General features: G+C 46.1%; 1 protein-coding gene and 1 pseudogene across 1 annotated transcript; both read left to right on the top strand.

Annotated features, from left to right (window-relative positions):
• Window positions 1-9,745: 9,745 nt before the first annotated feature.
• On the top strand, window positions 9,746-10,615 carry LOC150018498 (olfactory receptor 2AT4-like; annotated as a pseudogene).
• Window positions 10,616-15,312: 4,697 nt separating this feature from the next.
• LOC150018497 (olfactory receptor 2AT4-like) lies at window positions 15,313-16,278 on the top strand. Its single transcript, XM_090267775.1, has one exon. The coding sequence runs from the start codon at window positions 15,313-15,315 to the stop codon at window positions 16,276-16,278; it is 966 nt and encodes a 321-aa protein (XP_090123901.1).
• The last annotated feature ends 566 nt before the right edge of the window (window positions 16,279-16,844 follow it).

The raw sequence follows: 16,844 nt of genomic DNA, 5'->3' as shown, positions 1-16,844 counted from the left end.
ACAACCACCTGACCAGCTCCCACCCCTCGCCAGGCCTGGCCCCTGCCCAGAGCATACCATGCACACTCATATCTTGGTGTTGCATGTTCCTCCTGGCAAATACCCTCCTTCCTCCCTTGTCACAGGATTAGCACTCACCCTTCAGGGATCACCTCCGAGCCTCCTCCAGAAAGAAAATGGATGAGGTTGGGATCATATCCTAGTTTTACACATAGCTGAGGTCAACGATCATTGTACAGGTTGGCCATACCCTCGGGGAACTTCCCAACAGCCAGTTCCTGTCTCCAGCCCAGAGACAGCCTTTAGGGTGAAAAATCATAGAGGAGAAGACATCCGGGGCGGGGGGTGGGTGGGAACCTCTCTGTGACTATGGTAGTTATGGCCATGGAAATCTTCACAGAACCTCACAGCTTGTAAAGTACTTTCACCCAGAGTATCTTACTGCACCTTTACTCTGGCCGATATTGCTGGCACTGTCGCCCCTATTCACACAGGGGAGACTGAAGCAGAGATGAGTGAAGTCAGTTGTCCAAGTGGAGCTGGTAAATAAAGGAGCCAGGATTTGAATCCCTGTGTGTGGCCCCCAAGTTGATGCCACTCTGCCTCCTAGTGACAGGAGGGATGGTGCTGGCAATGAGCATGCGGAGGCCCCAACAGTGGGCTGTGATTCTGGACTCTCCTCCCCAGAGCTCCATGGGCCTCCTGCCTATGGCCAGGAAGGCAGCATAAGACAGTTATAATTTCCCTCTTCTCCTTGGCACTTGCCTTTTCCAGCCACTTGCGTCTGTCAGAGCCTCATGCTGATGAGGGTGAGGAGCCACAGGGGCGGGATGGAGAGAGACAGAGCATCACTGGTGACTTTCCAGGGCAGGCAGCTGGCCTCTGCTCTGGCGGGACCTTCAGAGGGCCAGTTGTTTTGTTCTGAGCTCCAAATGTTCCTGGGACCTCCCCATTCTCTAAGGAGGGCGAGACCTGGATGGTCCTTCCATGGTCCCAGAAGAGAGGGACAGAGCTTGTGCAATCTCAGTGGGAAGTACTAATGACACCTGCTTGTGACCTTCACCTCTTCTCAACCTGCACCGCACCAGCACCGAGCTTGCTCTCAAGAGATACTTACTCAACAACCCATTTTACAGCAGAAGAAACAGAGTCTTCAAAAGCTAAATGCCAGGCTTGACCCCACATCAGTCTGGCACCAAGATCTGAGCATGTATTTACTATATGGCCTCCCAGTCTGATTAGGTGGAGAACAACCTCTCTTGTAATCTCAGTGTCTTCACAAAATCCTCCCACCACTTTTGTCTTAAGTGAGACTTGCCCCCAACCTGGGCCACTAAATCTTCAAACTTGTCTTTATCCCATTTTTAAAACATCTTCTCTCTCATCTGACTCAGGAGGAATCTAGATCCTGGGCTCAGAAGCTCCTCTTCTTCTGTTCACCATCCCGTCCTCTCCCATTCTTTCTGTCACTCCACTGGCTAATTCCCACTGACAAATGATGAGAAATCTACTCAAATATCTCCAATTTAAAAGACAATAAAATCCTCTCTGACCCCTCAATACCTTCCAACCATCCACTTCTCTTCATAGCCACACATCTTGAAAATGTTGTCTACCCTCTCTCTACCTACTCACTCGTTAATCTTCTATACGCACTATTCCACTGGACCTGTTCACCAGTGACCTCTTCTTTGCTGAATCCCCTGGACACTTGTCACTTCTCTTTCTTCTGGTCACATCGGCAGCTTTTACTGCTGTTGCCCACACGTGCCCTTTGGAGCTCTTCTGGGCCATCATACTGTCTTGGCTTTGCATCCCTCTCTCGTGCCATTTTTCTCTCAGCACCTTTTGCAGACTCTTCTTGTCCTGCCTTTAGTCTCATGCTGGTTTCCTCCAGGTCCTGTCCTTCTCACTCTGCATTCTCTCTAAGCTCCCATAGAGCAGACACCTCCCAAGTCTTTGTCTACAACTCAGCTTTCTCCTGAGCTCCAGACATAAACCCACACATATCTGCCAGACATCCCTACTTGGATGTCCACAGGCTCCTCAAATGCAACATGTCCAAAACCAAACTCAGCATCTTTCTCCTAAACCTTCTTCCCATTTACACCGACTACCACCCACCACCATGTTCTCAATCTCAGTCAGTATTGCCATCATCTGCCTCGTCATCCAAACCAGAGTGCTGAACATTATCTTAAATGCTTCCATATACAGTTATTAAATTCTGACTATTCTGCCCCAAACTTTTCTCTAAGCCTTGATGGTTAAGAGGTGTGGACCTTGGAAACAGATAGGATTCTAACAGTGACCCATTGTCAGCCCAAAGGAAGGACCAAAGCAGGCTTAGTTACTTAACCTCTTGAGCTTCCTCATCTATAAAGCAAGAGTAATAAAAACTGCTGCTCAAATGGACTGAAATGAAGTATGTGGCCATCTGGACACAGCCATTAGCACAAGTAAGCACTCGGTAAAGGGCAGTAGCTTCTGTCATCATTATTGATGTTACTTCTCCCTGTTCCTTTCCTTGCAATCCAGCTCCCTGCCAGGTTTCCCTGTCTCTAGCCTCTCCCACTAGACTCCTTTCTCCCCACGGCAGTAGGTGTGATCATTTTGAAACATGCACCCGACTGTTAGTCCCCTGCCTGAAGGCTGGCCCTGGCTCTCCAATGTCTTTGTGCAGAGTTGTTATTCCCTGGGCTAGAATTCAAGACCCTACTCACTGTTGACCCTGCTAACCTCTTTGGCCTCATCTTTTGAGACTCTCAATCCTTACCTCAATAGTGCATCCTAAACACATTTGTATCTGCCCTCTAATACATCTCCTACTTTTTCACTCCTGCTTGACTTTGTCCCTGCCTTGTTGGCCGGGAGTGCTCTCCTCACCTGCTTATAATTCATGACCCACCCAAAAGATGTCTTCCACGATGCAAGCCCATTCACTTCCCTCCTCTGAGCCCTACAACTCTATAGTAGCACAGGTCACACTGGATATAACTAATTGGTGGTCAGTTTTTCATTGACTCTCCCATTAGATTATGCCAATTCACTGTGATCAGGCACCCAGCATAAAGCCAGGGATAAATGATGAGCCTCACTTCTCCTAATCTTTCAAATGGGCAGCATATGCAGCCAGGCCTGGTTAATCCAGAGAAGAGCAGGAGCACTAGGAGCTGGAGGAGGGTGAAGTCGCAAAAGGCTCCTTGGAAGAGGTCAGGCTTAGAGTTCCAAGGCATCTAAGAAAGAGCAAGAGAGCTCAAGAAAGGGCAAGTCAGTAAAGATTTGGAAAACTGAGTGGCCGTCTGCTCTGTCACACTTGTTGCTCTAACTTCAAAACAGTCAAAGGGAGCCCTCACCCACCCACTCCTGCCACCATCCTCTGGCCAGTAGCACAGCACTTTACATTTACATAGATAATTTTCACGGCTTTTTTTTCTCTCTCGTTTGTGTGGTTGGTTGGCTCAGAGGCTAGACTGAGAGTTAGCAAACCTGAGACTTCAGATCCTATCTTGTCCTTGGCTTGTTGTGTGACATGGGCAATCCCTCTCACCTCTGTGCCTTGGTTTCCTCATCTGTCACATGGGGATACCGACTGCTCCTTATTAGATGGGAAAGAGTTCATAGACCAGAGTTCTGTGCCCCAGTGAGGGCTATTAATCATGTTGTTCTAGTATCAGCAAAGCCCAGTGGTAGCTGCTAAAGAGCCACTTGGGGATCCCAGAAAAACATTACTCAGGGCCCCAGGAGAAAGGCGCCCTAGGGGGCAGGGCCCCTGCAGGCTAAGAATGGGCAAGGTCTGAAGGTTTAAGGGGACCAGGCTCAGCCCCAATCTGTTCCTCCCCATTGAGTCAGTACTGGCTTGGGAGAAGAGGGAGCAACTGGAGTGGCTTGAGTTGCAGATGAGCTGGGCCACCTTCAGAGGTCTGGGGCATAAAGCCTACAAAGAAAGTGCACGGAGCTGGTCAGAGCCCAAGGATGGACAAGGTTCTGGGAAGGCAAGGTTTAGGAAGGCAGGTAATTAAAAACTCTCACCCCGCTATGGCAAAGGTTCTAAGAGAAAGGAGATGGCTAAAATATTTCTGACCCAATTATAGCATTCTGGGTTGGCTGGCTCTGCAGCTGACTTGTTAACAGTGTAATGTTGTCCAGGTAGTGGCCCCTCTCTGGGCCTCCCCTGCCCTGTCAGCAACAATAAGGGAGCAGGACCAGAAGATTTCCATGAAGTCAAGTATTATCTGATTCTGCAGGAATGCCTGAGGTTGTCAGGACAGCCATGCTCTGGGAAGCAGGTGCGGGGCCCCACTGAGACTCAGAGCCAACCTCCAGCCCTGAGGAACTCCAGGCAGGTGGGGGAAACAGGACGACAACACTCAGAATGACCTGGCTGCCAGATGGGGATGCTTCAGTGCCTCTCCCATGTCAACCCTTAGGAGCCCTGGGCAGGAGCCAGGAGTCTGGCTTCTAGTGCAGCTCTGCCAACAACTTCCTGAGTGACCTTGAGCAAGTCATTCCCTTCTCAGAGCATTTTTTATTTGAAAAATGGGGAGAAATGGGGGTTGGATGACATTGCTCGCATTTGAAGGACAATTCTGGCTCCGACATTCTGTGATTGCTCAGCAAACTCTGCACAACCAGCCTCCTGGGCCCAGTCAGTGAGGCAACCGCCTCTCAGGGAGATGCGGTTTGCATCCATTTAGATGCTAAAATGAAAGAAAATAAAACTCCCTTCTGGCTAGTTCATTGTGGGAAAAAGTTCTGTTTAACTCAGGTTAACCCATTCATTCTTTGATTCATTTACTTAAAAATATTTGTGGCAGGTTTATCAAGAGCTGGGCTCCCCCAGGCACCAGGTGTACAACACTGCTGCTCAGGACCATTGTCCATGCAGACATGCCTAGTCTGCCTCCTCAAGTCATTTACTGAAAAGAGCATTTTTCTAGCCATATAGAACCTTTATTTAGTAACCAGGCTATCCGAAATTGTTTGAAAACGCCCTCAGAACAAAACAGAAAGGTACAGTTGTCCCTGGCATCATCCTAAGAAATGGAGAGAAGAAAATACAGTGGAATCTCAGTTCTCAAACATAATTTGTTCCAGGCAACTGTTTGAGAAGTGATTTATTTGAAAACCTAATCTCCTTTGTTGCTCGAGAGACATGTGACTGATCACACAGGTATCAGTGTGAAGGGGTTGTTGGGCAAGAATTGAAGAAGTTTTGTTTAACAGTCAAGGCATTTTTTTTCCACCAACAGCTTGGGCAAGAAACACGATTGTTTGAGAACTGATGCATTTGAGAACCGAGATTTGACTGTCAAACCTTCGCCCTAATTTTTCCCCAGGTGGAAACTAGAGCTTTCAACTCTCTCAGGTAGGCTGGCTTGGTGGGAAGAGCCCAAGGCCAGAGCCGGGATGCCTGGTTTCCAGGACCGACCCTGGCTCTCATCTGCTGCTGACCTGGGCCTGCTCCCCATCCCTACCCTGGCCTGATTCTTCTTTCGTGCAGAAAGGTTCAGGGCCTGCACTACCTTCAGGGCTATTTCCATTCTTACATATTCTGTGACATGAGAAGGGTATTGTTAGAAGAGGGAGAACCTAGAGTTGGGGACAGAGAGGCCGTGATCTGAACGTCAACATAACCTGGCACCGGATTGCTTAGTCAAGATAAAGAATGAGTCAGCACTTCAGTTCAGTGGCTTGCAAAGTCTCACTTGGGGGATCCTGGGCTGCCATGCATGTGCCGTAGCCTTCTCACCAGCCTGCGGGGAGCAGAGTAACTCCCTGCGGAGTGCTTGGTCATCTCTCCTGACACTGGCTCTAAGACTTTGCAGTTCTCTGTGGTGCCCTCTGAGCTGGGGCCAAGGAACCAGGATGCAGGGTATGGGCATGAAATGGCTAAACAGTAACACATGCCAAACTGCAGCAGCCAGGAGAAGGGAAGACTTATGGAGAGACTCAGGAGCTACCCAGAAGTCTGTTTTCTCCCAGTAGGAGGAGAAAACACCTTCAACTGAAGTTCTGTTCCAGAAAGGACTCCTTCTACCAAAGACATATACCATGCCTTTACCCTCCTAAAGTGACCAACATCTGCGTTTGCTGGGAACTGATTGATTTCCTGGGACATGGGACTTTCAATGCTAAAGCTAGGCAGTTCTGTGCGAATCAGGATGGTTAGTCCTTAAATACGACCAAGAGAGAGAATACAAAGACAGGTGACAGAGCACTCAGGTTAGACTGAGACAGAGAACCCAGCAGAATGGATTAAGCAGGCGGCATTCTGGAGCATTCCTTGGAGAAAGAGCAAGCCCTCCCACCCCCACCCCCATAGCAATACCATGGTAAGATATCACAGAATGGGAATCCTCAGCTGAATGGAAATGTAGAAACAAAGAACACTGATTCAAGGGACACAACGTCCCAGCTCAGAAGGAGTGAGATAAAAGTGGAGTGGGGCATAGAAGAGGAACTGCACTCAGAGCTGTACAGAAGTGGTTCTCCCAGCCGTCCCTGAGAAAGGGTTCCCACTAGTTCCTTGGAGCTCACAAGCTGGAAGTCTGTCAGAGGCCTGACAGCCATCCAGGCTCAGAGGCCCTGAAGTAGAGTCCACAGCACCTCAGAGTAAGGTACGTGGAGTTTTCACGCCTGGATTTTCACTCTCAGACAGTCATCTGTTGTCTTCAAATTAAAGAGCTCCATTCAGGAACTGCTGTGTAGAGATACCTGGACTGGGCGGGCTTGTGCCAAAGGACAGCAGTCAAGATTCTGGTGCTGATAGTCGGCAAAATCTGGTAAATGGTTCGTTGACCTGACCATACCCAGAGTGTTCCTCCATCTGTGGCAGCAGAAACTAGGCTACCACATCAGACATCCTTAAAAGAGCTAGTTGAATGAATAAAGAAGTTACTGGATTTTTAAACTGAACATAAATGGATCCTTCTCAAGAATTTTTCTCTCAGAATAAATTTGTCCCCCAAACCCTGCAATCTGATTTTTAAAATATGTTTTATTGAGTATGCTGTTACAGTTGTCCCAATTTCTTTTATCTTTGCTCCCCTCTTCCCATCACCCCCTTCCTTCCAGCAATCCCACCCCCCTTAGTTCACGTACATGGGTCGTCCAAGTTCTTTGGCTTCACCCTTTCCTATACTATTCTTAACTTCCCCCTGTCTATTTTGTACCAACCGATTATGCTTCTTAATTCCTGCACCATTTCTCTCATTTTCCCCCTACCTCCTCCCAATTGATAACCCTCCAAATGATTCCCATACCTATGATTCTGTTCCTATTCTAGTTTGCTTAGTTGGCTTTTGTTTTTATTTTTAGATTCAGTTGTTGATAGTTGTGAGTTTGTTGTCATTTTAGTGTCTATTGTTTTGATCCTCTTTTTCTTACATAAATCTCTAACATTTCATGTAATAATGGCTTGGTAATGATGAACTCCTTTAGCTTTATCTTGTCTGGGAAGCACTTTATCTGCCCTTGCATTCTAAATGATAGCTTTGCTGGACTGAGTAATCTTGGTTGTAGGTCCTTGCTTTTCATCACTTGGAATATTTCTTGCCAGTCCCTCCTTGCCTACAAAATTTCTTTTGAGAAATTAGCTGATAGTTTTATAGGAACCCCTTTGTAAGTAGCTCTTCTTATTTTCTCTTGCTCCTTTTAAGATTCTGTCTTTATCTTTAACCTTTGGCATTTTAATGATGATGTATCTTGGTGTGGTGCTCTTTGGGTCTAACTTGTTTGGGACTCTGTGCTTCCTGGACTTGTACGTCTATTTCATTCCTCAAATTAGTAAAGTTTTTCTTCATTATTTTTTCACATAATTTTTCAATTTCTTGCTCTTCCTCTTCTGCTTCTGGCAACCCTATGATTTGAATGTTGGCACATTTAAAGTTGTCCCAGAGGTTCCTAAGCCTCTCCTCATTTTTTAAAATTCTTGTTTCCTCATTCTGTACTGGTTGACTGTTCTTTTCTTCCTTATGTTTCAAATCATTGATTTGAACCCTAGTTTCCTTCCCTTCGCCACTGGTTTTGTGTGGCTTTTCCTTCATTTCATTTAGCAGAGCCTTCATTTCTCCCTTCTATGTTTGCCGTACTCAAGCGCAACTGTCACGTCTGTAAGCATCATTATCACAGTGTTTTGAACTCTTCATCTGTTAGGCTGGCTATCTGCTCATCTGTTAAGTTGGCTATTTCCTCGTCACTTAGTTCTTCCACTGGAACCTTGATCTGATCCCTCTTTTGGGCCATACTTCTCTATCTCCTCAACTTGACAGGTTCCTGTGTTTGTCTCTGTGTCTTAGGTAGAGCTGTCCCATCTATTACATTGTAAGGGGCAGAGCCTTAGGTATTCATCAGTACCGGGCTACCTGTTTCACCACATTGTGGTGCTGTATGTGGGTGAAGGGCCTGAGAGGGAACAATGCTGCTTGCTCAGCACTCACCCCTTTTCCAGGCACTTCCCCCACTTCCTGCACTGGACTGGTGTTTCTCTAGCTGTTGTCCTGGCCATGGTTCCCAGAGTGGGAGGGTCTGCGGACGTTCTAGGATGGTGGGGGCCCTTAAATAAATGGACTCTCCTGAGACTGGCAGTTTCTTCCTCTGCTCCAATTCCCACTGGTTTTCACAGTCAGAAACAATGAAGCTTTATTTTCACTGATACTGGAACCGAGAGCTGTACAGTCTGGTCTGGTGCTGGGAGTGCTCCCCAGGTGTCCCTCCCTACTTTTTTTAGTGTGTGACTATGCTTTCCATCCACCGGCCACAGCTGCTATTGCCGCTGCTGCCTCCATGCCGTGTTTTCTCTGCCCCTCCTACCTGTCTGAGTATTTCTTCTTTATATCTTTGTTCGTTTGACTTCCATGCAGCTCAATTTTCTGGAACTTCTGGTTGTCTCCAGTTTTGAGTTAGTTGTACTCCTTAGTTGTGGAGGTAGATGCAATGTGTCTACCTACGCCTTCATCTTGGCCAGAAATTCTGCAATCTGATCGATATGGTTTATGTTACCTTTAATATTTTTATTTTATTTCTGATTTAGAGAGAATGGCAGGGAGGAGTGGAGAGAGAAACATCAATGTGTTGTTCCACTTATTTATGCATTCATTGGTTGATTCTTTTATGTACCCTGACCAGGGATCAAACATGCAACCTTGGTATATCAGGATGACACTCTAACCAACCAAGTACCAGACCAGGGCTATGTTACCTTTTTAAAAAGAATCAATGGATCCAGGTTTGAAAGGTTGCTTAAAGGTCTTTACTCTAGCTCCTATCTGAATATTAAACTTCCTCTGTAGCATTTCAGCCAAAAATAGCCCAGCCTTACATACCTTTAGCTTTATGGAATTCACTAATTCTTGAGCCTATCTTTTGCCTAATAGGATAGTTCTAGTTGTAAGAAACTTATCCCATACGTGGGGCTGAACTCTGGGCCCCTGGAGCTGCTAATACTGGCCCTAGTTCTCTGTAAGTGTTGTTCCTGTCCTTTGACAGCCCTTCAGGTGCTTGTGCCACCTCTCTTCTCCACCAGGCAGGACCAGTTCTTTCAATGATTGCTCATTAAACACCTCACCATTCTGGGCATCTTAGTTGTACAATGAAATTCCAGGCACAAAGGAACTATCAGGATTGAGTTCCACGATTGGAGAAAACAAAGATATATGTTCTAGTTAATGCTTCCCTGATTGTTCTGGTTTCTAGATATGTGCTGATGCTGCAGTGTCTGTCTACAGACATCTAGCCCTCACCCATGGTGGACACCACCTGTAAAAGGTCAGAGGACTCCTTACCTGTCTTCTACCTGGTGGGTATCCCCTCTCTTCCTCCCTGTCTTATTTTTATCTTAATCTACCTGCTCATCCTGGTGGGTAATACCCTGATCCTGGTGGCTGTGGTGGCAGAGCCCAGCCTCCACAAGCCCATATACTTCTTCCTGATCTATCTCTCAACCCTGAACGTCCTCTCCACTACAACCATGGACCCCAAGATGCTGTCCTTATTCTTACTTGGGGACTGCTTCCTCAGCTTCCTGGCCTGATTCCTGCAGATGTACCTCTTCCATGGCCTCAGCTGCTCTGAAGCCTTCATCCTGGTGGTCATGGCCTATGACTGCTCTGTGGCCATCTGCTACCCACTGCACATCCTGTCCACATAACCGCCCTCCTCCTGCCCATCCCAGCAGTGGTGCAGTCTTCCCACATGGCTTTTGGTTCTGGGGCCCAGGCCTACCACTGCTTCTGTGACCACTTGGCTGTGGCCCAGGCCTCTTGCTCTGAAACCATACCTTCTGCTGATATTTCTCTCTTATGCCCTCATCCTGGCTTCGGTGCTTCACATTAGCTCCTGAAAATGACACTCAAAAGCCTTCTCCACCTGCAGCTCCCACCTCCTGATGGTTGACACCTACTACTCTTCCATTGCCATAGCCTACATGGCCTGCAGGGCCGACCTGCCTCTGGACTTACACATTATGGGCAATGTGGTGTTCACCATTCTCATACCTGTTTTTAATCCTCTCATCTTCACACTGAGGAACAAGGATGTCAAGGTGGACACCACTAAAATGGCATGTCCCTGGGACCCAGGGCCTTCTGGGGCCTTAATCCTTAGATGCAACTAATCCAGCTCCCTGGATACCAGTGACAATGAAATAGAAACACAAGTATTTTAGAATAAGTTACAGTAGCCTAAATTGGCTTCACTCAATTAAGCAGACAGCTAAAACCTGGTCCTCAAATACTGGATCAAAAAGGCTTCCTACTGATGCTATAAAATAACTGTTAATGTTAAAAAAGCAATCATGCAATCATTTATAAAAAAAATTTTACTATGTGCTGGAGACAAACATAAACCAGACATAGTTACTGTCCTCAAGTATTGATAGTCTAGTGGGGGGTCAGACCCAGAAAAATAATACAAGATGGTGACAAGCATAGAGAGAAGCAAAGAGAATTATGGAAACCAAGAAATTAGCATTTAATTCAATGTCAATTTTTCCCCTGTAAGTTCTTATAATTTTGTAATTGATATCACTTCTTTGTTAGCGAGTTCTCATGTGTCAGCAATACAGTAATGTGTAGGTGGGAATGGGTGGGTGGGAGGCTTGAACAGATTGCATAAGAAAACCACTAGCTACTCCAATCAGAGCATGATAATGGGGTTTATGTTCCTGTCTGAATGGAATGATCCATTTGCAGCATGATTGCCCATTAGAAAAGAAGGCTTCCTGCCAAGAACCAGGGTGACAGTTAGAGTGGCTTCACTCACCATTACCCATAGTGGCCCGTGTGGTGGAATTGCGCTTCAGTCCCATTGACTTTGGCCTTTGTGGATTAAGCAGTCCTGATTTCACAGGAGACACAGTACATCTCGATAAATTTAAAGTTACAACTGCTGCTTGCCCATTTTAGGTCCACCGTGCAAGTAGACCAGCGGTCAAAAAAAGGAGTTACCATATTTGCCAGGGTAATTGACTCTGATCATCAAGAGAAAGTAAGACTGCTCTTTCAAAATGGGGCTTGGATATTGGCACTGACGCATAGGAACACTTCTTGTTTTACCATGGCCAAGTTTACTGTAAATGGGCGATTAATGCAACCATAGCCTGATGAGGCATAGTAACCAGGACTATCAGGGGTGAGTATATTAGAAGGAAATCCATCTAGACCACTGATTTTTAACCAGTGTGCTTCAAAAAATTTTAAAACATGCAAAACCTGACTATTTAGTCACTGACCTCTTTTCCTTTAGGCTTTCAAATTAAAAAATAACAGCCAATGCAACAATCATCATCTGGTATGAATGAATCAAAATTATACTTTTTTTTTGTCAGCTTGGCAAAAAAATATAGTAATTTTTTGATATGCCACAGAATTTCAGTAATTAGTTTATGTGTGCCATGAGATGAAAAAGTTTGAAAATTACTGATCTAGACCAACTGAAGTGATTGAGTGTGAGGGAAAAGAGAAGGGACTCTAGAACAGTGGTAGAGAAGATGATGCATATCATTTGCAGCCTTGGGACTGACTATAGTTGCAGGGGCAACAGTTAATCCCACTAATCCTTCTCTCAGAGATTTTCTTTCAAATTGTGGAAACCCTATGTACAAATGGAGTAAACTTCTTGGATCAGTTGATGAATCTGAGATATTAAAGGGGTAGACCGTAGTAGATACAATGGGTGGCCTGCCTTCGAACAGCGGAGTATTGGCTGCCAGCAGCTCATACACACACATCCTAAGATGTAGGTACAATGGCACTAAGCCTATTGCTTCTCTTTTGGGGGAAAGGAGCAAGAGAGCAGCTTTATAAGCAGAACAAACCAAGTACTGGGTACTAAGCAGTCTAAGCTTAGGTGCCAGCTGTTGAGTGCAGTTCCTGGTGAAGCCAGCTTTTGGCATCTAGAGACCATGAGAACCCATAAAAGTTGCATCTTCTCTTGCAGGAGACGGACACCAACAGTCCCCTGGGAAATTGAATATAAGCAGAAAGACTCTCCTCTGGCCATAGCCAGGTAATTCAAACAAAACTCCTGGAGTAATTTTCAAATAATCACGTTTCACTTCAAGTCCTCTCAAAAACTCTCGGAGATAGGTAATATTGTTATGTTCCTTTTTACACACGGAGAAACTCAGACTCAAAGAGGCTAAGAAAACTACCTAAGGTTACAAAGCTAAAACATATTAAAACCTGTATTCAAATCTAGGACTTTCTACTTTAGACCCTGAGCCCTTACCCATGACAGAACACTGCAGAGCACAGGCCTGGGAATGAAGCCCTGGTTCTGACGGCAGCTCTGTTACCAAACATCAACATCAGACTGATAGTGATTTCACTTCTCTGGACTTTACTTTCCTCCTTTTGGGCTGATATCTCCCCTGGATGTTCTGAGGACCAGATGGAATAATGTCAATTAAAGTTGCCCTGTTGGTTGTAAGTTCTGGAACCCCTGAGGGTTGTTAACAATACTGTTCTCATTATCAGCAAGTCCCAGAGGCAAATCCCCTCTAGGAAGAGCCAAGAGGTATATTCTGAGTGAGGGCGGGGGGACCCACAGTGCCCCAACGAGTCCCATATTAAGGGAGAGGGTCTCAGTAGACCTGGCTATAAGGAGGGGTTAGAGGGTTTAATGGGCCACTGCTCAGCACCTGCCTGGTTCTTCTGTACCAAGCCAGGTTGGAAGACACAAAAGGGGACATCACAGGAGACTCCAAGGTGGACCAGGTTTGGCAGGTGAGTGAACTGTGAAAAAGTGCCAAACCTCAGCAAAGACCAGAGTGGTGAGACAGGGGCAAGCTGTGGGGAGAGGGATGTAGAACTGGGGTCAGGGGCCCAGAAAGACCTGATTGCATCCTTTAGGCCCCAAGCACAAGGCTGTGTCAGTCAGATGTAAAACAAGAACCCTAACCTGTAAATTAAGTGTAGGAAAATCCAGTCAAATTCAGATATTTCTTCTTATCTAGTTAAATGGTGCTTTGAAATATCAAATGTGAAATTCTTGCAAGAAGTATTTTTGGTGCCCCTGCCTTGTGGTGACCCAGCATGTACCTGGTCTACTTGTGAGATAGTCTAGCACCTTGTGGCAATGAAAAGCCATGTGCCACCTCTCCACCTGGGTCTCAGCACCTCTACCTGCACCTGCAAAGCAGTGGGACAGAGGAGGTGAGAGAGTGGCAGCTGGACTTGATGGCGCCTTAGGACCCCTCTGGCTTTGGCCCTTGTTTCTGCCCTGACCTAGGACCATCAGCCATGACTGCCTCTCTGAGAGCAGGGCAGTGCAGTTTCCATTCCTTGAGGTGTGAGTAAAACCTGGTGGCTGAACTTGTTGGATGGGGTTCTGGTTCACTAAGGAATAACTTTAAAATGGGGATAATCAGGTTTACCTTCTTGCCCAGGTCATGGAGGGGAACCTCTGAGGTTTTCTTTCAAGGAACACACATGCAGGTTGGTTGACTCCCTTATGCTCATTTTAGACAAAGCATTTGCCACTCACCACTTCCAAATCTAGAAGTGAGGCTGCACAATTCAAATCAATACCAGAGCAAACCAGGAAGAATTGAAAAGGTGGTGGGGAAGTGGAGTGGGGAGGAGAATTTGGTTAGAATTAAAGATTTTTAAAACATCTTTTTTTTCTGGTTCTGACATTCTCTGATTCTAGGACATGACACATGATTTTGTTCATTTTTTTAGGAAAGAAAGAAGGTAGATGTAGCTTTGAGGAATTCAAAGGGAACTGGAATCATTGGGGTTCTAACAGCAGTGATGCAGATATAAATGTGAGGCTGCCTGAGCCACTCACCAGAGGCCATCCTGAAGTGAGAACTGGCCAGTAATGCCTTAACTCAAGTCCAGCAGTCCCAGTGTTGACCCCAGTACAATCTCTGTTTTAGAGTTCTTTTGTCCATGGAAAGCCGCAGCTTACAGGTCTCTGGATCCTTCCAAGAAACAATGTCTCTCAAGATAGCTCAACCTGTGGCTTCTTCTGAGTTGGTATTAGAGGAGTCAAGGGCAGAGTGGGCATAAAAGAACTAAACAGAACACTCACTGGGCTGTAGCAGCTGGGAGGAAGGAAGATAATAGCCCAGGATGCGCTCTGAGTAGTGGAAAGATCCACCATCAGCTTGGGCTTTGTGGGGAAGAGAGTTGTCCTACAAGAAGGCATTTGTCCCTCCCACCACCGAAACCTGAGTGGGCATGCACCCAGAGAATTCAGTAGGCAGGCAGGCGGGTGGCGCTGCTGCACCTGGAGAATGAGAGAGGAGCCACTCTCTGGGCAATGAGTAGACTGAGCAGACAGCATGCTACAGAAAGCCTTGGAAAAATCAGCCCTTCCTAGTGATGACACTTGGTGAAATTTTAAGTGAGAGCAAATGAAAATACAGTAATGTAGGGATTGAAGAGCTCATCTAGGATCTGATGCCAAGAAGATAATGTGGGACAAGGAACAGAAAAGGGGTAGAAAGAAGCTCTTTTCAATATACTCAGCACAGTTGTAACCAGATAATTAACTGTATGATTGGCTTTTAAACATACCAGCCATTCAGCGGAATTTAACCCCTGTGAATGCAGGGGCCTTGAGTACCCTATTTTCCTTTTTACAGCCATGCACATTGTATGTACTTACTAAATGAGTAACAGAAGAAGGAAGGAGTGAATTATGGGTTAAAATGGAAGAATTAATATTGAAGGGTACCACCATTTCTCTAAAACTGATCATCAATGATTTAAACTGTATTGACTTGTCATTCCAAACTCCTGTTTTTTCTGGTTTCCAGATGTTCTGGCTGCTCATCACCCTAGCACACAGCTCTATCCTGCCATGGATGCCACAGCCTGTAATGGATCAAAAGACTCTTTACCCATCTTCTACCTGGTGGGCATCCCCTCTTTACAGGAGTCCCTCTTCCTCCCTGTCTTCTTCATCTTCCTGTTCTTCTACCTGCTCATCCTGGTGGGTAACACGCTGATCCTGGTGGCTGTGGTGGCAGAGCCCAGCCTCCACAAGCCCATGTACTTCTTCCTGATCAATCTCTCTGCCTTGGACATCCTTGTCACCACATCCACTGTCCCTAAGATGCTGTCCCTATTCCTGCTTGGGGATCGTTTCCTCAGCTTCCCTGCCTGCTTCCTGCAGATGTACCTCTCCCATGGCCTCTCCTGCTCTGAAGCCTTCATCCTGGTGGTCATGGCCTATGACCGCTATGTGGCCATCTGCCGCCCACTACATTACCCTGTCCTCATGACCCCACAGACCAATGCTGCACTGGCAGCCAGTGCCTGGCTCACGGCCCTCATCCTGCCCATCCCAGCAGTGGTGCAGACTTCCCACATGGCTTTCGGTAGCACTGTTCACATCTACCACTGCTTCTGTGACCACTTGGCTGTGGTCCAGGCCTCCTGCTCTGACACCACACACCAGACCTTCATGGGCTTCTGCATCGCCATGGTGGTGTCCTTCCTGCCCCTTCTCCTGGTGCTTGTCTCCTATGCCCACATCCTGGCTTCGGTGCTTCGCATCAGCTCCCGGGAAGGACGCTCAAAAGCCTTCTCCACCTGCAGCTCCCACCTCCTGGTGGTTGGCACCTACTACTCCTCCATTGCCATATCCTATGTGGCCTACAGGGCTGACCTGTCCCTGGACTTCCACATCATGGGCAATGTGGTGTTCGCAATCCTCACACCTGTCCTAAACCCCCTCATCTACACACTGAGGAACAAGGATGTCAAAGCAACCATCACCAAAATGGCCTGTCCCCAGAGCCAGGGACATTCTGGAGACCTCTGACTTTAGATGGAGTTAATTCTGTTCCCAGGATACCAGTGTGTTAAGAAAGAGAATGACATTAAAATGTTTTTTTGAGGGAAAGAATGACTAACATAGCAGAACCAAAATATACCATTGTGACTTCCATTTCTATTAATGATAGGCTAGGTTATGAAATCAACCTTTCTATGGGAAGAGAAACAGATGTCAAATAAACAAATATCTAATACATACAGGAAAGTGCTCAACCTCTTTGGTAATAGGAGAAGTGCAAATTACAACAACAAATAGATACCACCAGAAACCAATTAGACTGGCTAAAATGTCAGATAAAATATAAGAAGTATCTGCTTAAAAGTAGCAAATAGATTTTTAATATTAATAAAACTAAATGGTAATAAAGGAGAACACAGAAAGGTCAGTTATTAAAACTTAGACTGATAGATTAATAAAACAGAATAGAGAGCTCAGAAACAGACCCTTAAATATATGTACAATTGATGTACAAAGGAATAACACTGCAATCAGTGTGGAAGTTGGATGTATAATAAGTGGTATTAGTCTACCAGGTACCCATATCTCAAAAA

Source organism: Furipterus horrens, unplaced genomic scaffold (assembly GCF_987537825.1).
Source record: "Furipterus horrens unplaced genomic scaffold, mFurHor1.1.pri manual_scaffold_2, whole genome shotgun sequence".
Taxonomy (NCBI): domain Eukaryota; kingdom Metazoa; phylum Chordata; class Mammalia; order Chiroptera; family Furipteridae; genus Furipterus; species Furipterus horrens.
Note: the sequence above shows the minus strand (reverse complement) of the source record. Positions and strands in the feature narration are given on the sequence as shown.